This window comes from Heloderma suspectum, chromosome 1, assembly GCF_057233095.1.
Source record: "Heloderma suspectum isolate Gila_16-S chromosome 1, 16-S_ref, whole genome shotgun sequence".
NCBI lineage: Eukaryota > Metazoa > Chordata > Lepidosauria > Squamata > Helodermatidae > Heloderma > Heloderma suspectum.
In genome coordinates this window covers 142,142,226-142,148,733 of record NC_139458.1, presented here as the reverse complement: position 1 = coordinate 142,148,733, position 6,508 = coordinate 142,142,226, and the positions used below count along the sequence as shown (strand labels likewise).

The 6,508-nt window shown below is 49.8% G+C and overlaps 1 protein-coding gene across 2 annotated transcripts in view; it reads left to right on the top strand.

Annotated features, from left to right (window-relative positions):
• Positions 1-1,073: 1,073 nt before the first annotated feature.
• SPEG (striated muscle enriched protein kinase) overlaps positions 1,074-6,508 on the top strand; it is a 139,941-nt gene continuing 134,506 nt past the window's right edge. For both annotated transcript variants that reach the window (XM_084804890.1, XM_084804882.1), the window contains exon 1: positions 1,074-1,494. In XM_084804890.1, the coding sequence (XP_084661016.1) occupies positions 1,074-1,494 (421 nt within the window). The remainder of the gene's footprint in view (positions 1,495-6,508) is intronic.

Below are 6,508 nucleotides of genomic sequence, written 5' to 3'. Positions count from 1 at the left end.
GTGGTGGGTTGTCTAGTGGTGGGTTGAGGCGCAGGTAAAAGTGGGCAGGGCTGAAAAAAACCTGTCTCCCCCGCTCCATTTTTACCAAGTTATTGTAGGAAGCATGTCTACTCAGAAGTAAGCAGGACAAGCAAACAGGAAAATATACCAAGCATACCAACAGGTTTTAGCCCCCCGCCCCCGTAATAGTTTCTGCAAAAGAACTGACCAACACTAGTGAATGGTTAATGAAGCAGTTCGGAAGCAGGTTGTTTTTTCTCTCTCGAAGAGTTGCACTCCAAGTCCTCTTGTGTCCTCTGGGCCATAGAGGGGAGCACCTTGTCTCTCTTTCTCTTGCTGGCATTCCAGGTGTCCTTAACATGAATTGTGCAGGAACTGGGAAGAGAGGGCTGGGCCTAAGAGGCCCCTGGTCTCAGTACAAATATGGAAAGCACCATCCACCCATTTCTATCTTTGCTAGGAAAGTTAAGCCACCCCACAGTCATACGCTCTCTGCTCTTCTCAGCTCTGGGCAAGGAATGTAATACATCAGACGGCAGCTGCTACTTGGGAGGAGGGTGGGGGGACAACATAGATGCTGGGGAATCATTTCTGTTGGGGGCTCCAGAAAAAGGAGGGGATTCTGTGGTCAGCGGGGTGCTGGGCCCACTAAGAGATAGTGCAGACTGTAGCAGCTACAAGTCAGGGGAACAGGCACTTAGCAAAACGGGAGGGCTGAGCCCTCGGCACACGTCTGGCTCCCTTGATGTGTCGGGATGGGCTGGCTGCAACCTGAGACCAGCCTAAAAATAACCCCCGGCCTGTCTGGCAGAGAAATGACCTTCTGGGACTTTGTCCGGCCGGGTGGGCAGGCACCTGGAGCAGCGTCCATGCCCCCTGGCAGGTACCCAGCAGCTGGGGGTCACACACTGAGAGGGTGAACATCAAGCAAGGGGGACGGCTGCTGGGGGACTTGGCTGGGCCCTGGGCGGCTGGTGGGACTGCAGACTCCTAGGCAAGGGGCTGGGATGGAATAGAACTGCAACCCAAGGCCTTGTAAAAGCAACCGAGTTCTCAGCCCCCCCCCCCAAGCCATGCAGAAGTCTCAGGGTCAGAACAACCTCAGCCAGGCCACAGAAGAGGCTGTGGGGACAGGCCGGGGCTGGGGGAGAGCCCCCCCAAGCCCTGCCATCCCTCCCAAGAGAGCCAAAGTCACCGCTGAACAGGCGGGCCCTGCAGCCCCGGTCTTTCTGCAGGAGCTGAAGGACACGGCCACCAGCATTGGCCAGGACATCCTGCTAAGAGTGGTAGTCACCGGCAGCCCCCAGCCACACCTCAGCTGGTACAAGGAGAAGGTACCTTTTGCCCCTGCCCAAGAGAAGGAGGAGGAGGAGTACGGCAGCCTCTGGATCTGCAACAGCAAAGCGGCTGATGCCGGGGTCTACAGCTGTGTGGCCAAGAACGAGCATGGTGAAGCGGCCAGCAGTGCCACCGTGACCATCACAGGCATGGAAGGTACGGACAAAGCGGGACACGGGGCTGGTGGGCTGCAGCTGCAGCTGTGCGCCAGGGCTCTGCTTGGCCATCTGCACCAGCAATTAGCAGCACGGGTCCCCAGAGGAGCAATAAACGCTGCTCTTCCCAGCCATGGGCGGCCCCAGGTCCTCAGACCTGATCACGTTCGATCAGTGTTTAGCAGGGCTGAGTGAGACCCGGGGTGGGGTTTCTGCTCTAGGTGGGAATTTCTTTCCAGGGCCAGTGCACAGCCAAGGAAGCACAGAAATAATAGCAGGATGCCCCTGGCCATGTTCAGAATTCGTTTCCTTCACCGATGAGTGAATATTGCCATCTCCAATGCATCTGGGATTGGTGGAGGAGGGCTCCCAGTCACAGGGAGGCTTGAGCCCCCGTACCTCTTTCCTTTCAAAACAAGTGACTGGCATAGAGCAGCTGTCTGCCATGGGTAAAGGGGAGGAATGGGAGCTTTCTGCCAGCTGTGTTGAAGGCTTGTTATCATGGAAGCATTTGGCCCCCCAAATGTGGGCCTTTTGGCTGGGACAGAATTTGGGGTTATGGTGCTGTGGTGGGGAGAGGTGTGGAGGTGAAGATATGTGGCATTAGAGCTTAATTTTTGAGGCAAGGCCTAACCCCAGAATCTGTGCACTCCCCCCCCCCATGTTTAATTGCTAAGGTATGAATTAAACATAAAGAGTGCGCCCCCGTATCACTGAATCACCACAGCGTTCTCTCGCATGTCGAGGATTAGGGTTAAAAGGCTCCCAAGCAGACTTGATTCCTGGGCAGTCTGGGGTGGTATCAGTTTTGAAATTAGGTTCTGCCTCTGGGTGTCCTATAATTAGGGCCCTTGGCAATCTAACAGGAGGATTAAGCGTGTGGCATAGATAGTACCAAAGACGACGTTTTAACTGCAACAGAAACCTGGCAGATCTGAGGGCCCACCACCCAGGCACATTCAATCCTCCCCCCCCCCCCACGTGAGCACAGCAATCCTTAAGATCTGAAAGCTGAGTCCTTTCAGGAAATTAAAATGCCTCACACCCCGCAGGCACCCTGCCACGTAGATTGTTTCTCGCTCCATCATCTGAATCATGCTCCCCTCCCATATCCTGCATAGACTTAATATGATCTGTGGTTCCACAGTGGTGCTGAGTGCATGATGGAAACTGCTGCTAACTAGCCAAGGGTCCCTGTACTACTTTGAGAACTGTTTTCGTCATAGACAGGAGGCAGCAGATTGGGTTAAAATGGGCTTATGGGTAAGGTGGAAGCAGCCCATAGGTCAGGACTGTCTGATGGGAGTGTAGCTGGAACATCCCCCCGTTTTTCTGCATTATAACTCTGTGCTGTCTGCTCAGATTTAGGGTTAAAGTTAGGGTTACTGGATCCCGGCTCAGGGAGGGCTCCTATTCCTAAGAGATAAGTAGAGGGGAAAACAGAAGGGAAAACACTGACAGGTGTGGTTTGCTCTCCCTCAAAAGAAGCCATGTGTGGTTATATTCCCCTTCTTTAAGGCTGAGGAACCCTTTCAGACTTAGCACCCCTAATTTTGGTATGTCAAGGAGGCTGCTGCAGTTTCTATGACCCTGCTGTATCCCCATTCCTGCCCAGGGACAATCCCATGTGTTGCAAACACATTTGGCACTGCTTCAGGGGGGTGTTTTCTGAGCATGGTTAATCAACCAGAGAATCACGTGACAGCTCTTACTTGGGGGGGATCGGCGCTGGCATCCATTTTGTCAAGAAGGTGGAAGTCATACCCTGTATGGATCCAAATGGGACTGGGCTGGAAAACCCTCCCTGTCATAATGGGTTTCCGAAAGTGTTTCTAACCAGTTTCGTGAGGGGGCTGACTAGGGTGGCCGCTTACACATTGCCAAAATGGAGGAACTGAATCACCACAAAAAAAGGACAAGAGAGGATACTAATCAAATGTATATGTATAGGTACACATTCAGAAATAATAACTATAAAAATACAGTATATCTCACCATAATGGTGACCTGTGTGCTTGCTCAGTCTGCTGTCCAGGTGATAAATGTTAACAGGCAAATTCAAGCCCCTGATCTGCTCTCCCTTCTGATGGTTCTTTGACATTAAACCAGACTTGGACTGGACAGCCCATCAAACAGAGGACACTGTCATATAGGGCATCTCTACACCAGTCTAAAATCCTGCATTTAAATGGAGCATTCTGCTTCTGTTTTAAATGCAGGATCGCAACCCCCTTTTTCACATGCTTCTTCCTCCCCTTTCCCCTTCCTTCTCCCCGTATCTGAGTCTTCCATTATCTTTCATTGATCTCACTCCTCTTCTTGCCGCTTTTCCTTTTTTCACGGAGGGAACTCAAGCAGAACACAACGGGTGATTTGATAGCTCATTATCTGTGATCTATTTAAAAATGGAACAAAAGGCATTTAGTGCAGGAGGCACCCTGGAGGATCACGGTGTCATGTAAAGAGCCCACAAACTTCCGTGAAGGAGCCATCTCAACTGCAGGATAAAAGCTCCATGTGAAGAAAGCCATGGAGCATGGTCCCCTGCCAGCTCTCCAAAATAGAAGACTGTCCTGTGTAAAGTAGGACACCTGGCCACCCTATAGGAGCCTTGTCAATCTACCCTCTGCCCCATGTGAAGTGTTTCCAGAGGAAACTGTGATCTATCCCAGTCTCAGAGTGTCTCAGCCTTAAAAGCAATAATCTTCATATATTCAAATGCTCAGGCTTCGTATAAGTAGGAAGTGTGACAGTCCGGGGAAGTTCTTTCTGTGACTGCTGCAGGGCCAGCATCAGCTCCTGGCACCCTCAGATAGGTGCCATGGCCCTAGCGTCACAGCAGGACAGGCCCATTGTCCTAGAGAAGCCTATCCTCTGGCTGTAGGCTTCTCTAGACAGCAGCGGCAAGGACTGAGAAGCAAACAGCCATGTAATATTTCCCATAAACCCTGGAGCACCCGACATGCTCCAGGGCATTATGGGAAGTTCAACATTGCAGGTAGCTTCTCAGACACAACAGCTACGGCCAAATAACTCCACAGGCTGGGAGGGACTAACTATCCAATGATAGAGAGGACCCTCGAACTTCTGTAGCTGAGTGACAAATGTTTTGTAATTTGGCCTGAAGGTTGAGGTTCCATGGATGCCAGTGCCTTGATAAGCATAGAGCCAGTTCACACTTAACCTGGTTAAGACAATCCTCTTTCTGTGGAGAAGGAATGGGGTCCCCCTCTACCATCACACCTATAACGTGCCGGCAATCCACATGGAGGCCAGCATGTACAATCTAATGTCTTCCACTGTTTAAGAGGGACCAGTCATGTGGATTGGGCCTCTGGATGGAGTGTTCATCTCATTTTGCGCATGGTGGAGGGTGGGGCATGTGGCTGTTTCCTTCAGGATAAAAGGAGAGAATTATGGGCTAGGTAATGTGAACTAACCCACAAAGTTGCTTCTTCTTCTGGCTCCTGGGAATAGGATTATTTAAATGCCCAAAAGCACCATATTGAAGAATTGACTGCTACAAATTTAAGGTTAGAGAGCTGCTTAACAATAACGCAATAATAAGGTAAGTATATGCAATTACCATATTTGGGGGGGGCACTGAAAATAGATAATGTACTTCTCCCCACCCAATGTTTTTCTTTAATAATTTAGTGTGGTATGCAATGAGCAAATTAATGGTTTTTGTGAGATGGGCTATATCAGGGATGGGGAACCTTAAGCCTGGGGGCCAAATCTGGTCCCCTGGGGTCCCAATCCATCCCTCCAGGGTTTCCCAAATGGCCATGTCCCTTTGGCCCAACCACCAATCGTCTGGTGGTTTCCCAGCTTTTGCACAGTTTCCCCCCCTTCTAAAAGGTGGAAATAAACTCCCAAGGTTTAGTTACCGGCAGCAAGAGAAAATCTGTTGGTATTTTCGGCTCTGTGCTTTTGCCTTCAGCCCTGCCCACTTTGCCTTTGGCTCTGCCCATCACTGGAGTGTGGCCCCTGAATTTGGCCCTTGCGCTGAAAGAGCTATAGAGACATCCATTATTACCCACGTTACAATACAACATTGAGGGCATCTCTACACCAGTCTAAAATCCTGCATTTGAAACCAGGCTTTCTGCTTCCGTTTTAAATGCAGGATCGCAACAGACTCCCTTTTCATGTGCTTCCCCTTCCCCCCACCTCCTTCCCCTGCCTTCTCCCCACATCTGAGTCTTCCATGATCTTTCATGGATCTGGCTCCTCTTCTTGCCACTTTTCCACTTTTCATGGAGGGAACTCAAGCGGAACACAACGGGGTAATTTGATAGCTCATTATCTGCGATCTATTTAAAAACGGAACAAAGGGCATTTAGTGCAGGAGACGCCTTGAATGATCACAGCATCATGTAAAGAGCCCGCAAACATCTGTGAAGGAGCCATCTCAATTGCAGGATAAAAGCTCTGTGTGAAGAAAGCCTAAGGCTACTTTGCTGCCTGCCACTGGAGGCAAGGATTGCTCAGGTTCGTGTTTCCATGCTTTCTAGCATGAAAATATGCCCTAGCTCACATGACTGTGATTTTCTTTTGGCACTTTTATTTTTACCGATTTCAGAGGTATGTAAACTGAGAGCCCAGGCCCATGATGGCCACGTTGCTTTGTCATCTGTCTTGCTTTGGTAAACATAAAGCTACAGATTTATGAATGGTTCCTTTTATGCATCTGATGAAATTGGCACTTCCTTACCAAAGCCCATGCAACAACAACAACAACAACATGGTCTTTATGGCACCAAAGCACTCCTTGGCTTTTTGGTGCTTAAGTATAGACCAGACTCCCACAACCTGGTGTCCTCCAGACATATTGAACTACAATGCCCAGCATGGTCCAGCCGGTCCCAATAGCAGAGACTGACTTTTGTTTTGTCCAATAGCATGATACTCTCAATTTCTGATATCAGTGGTCTAGCCAGCAAATCAGAAAATTACTGACTAGATGGACTTAACTTTGTAATGACCCAATACTTGAAAGATTAAAAAGCAAG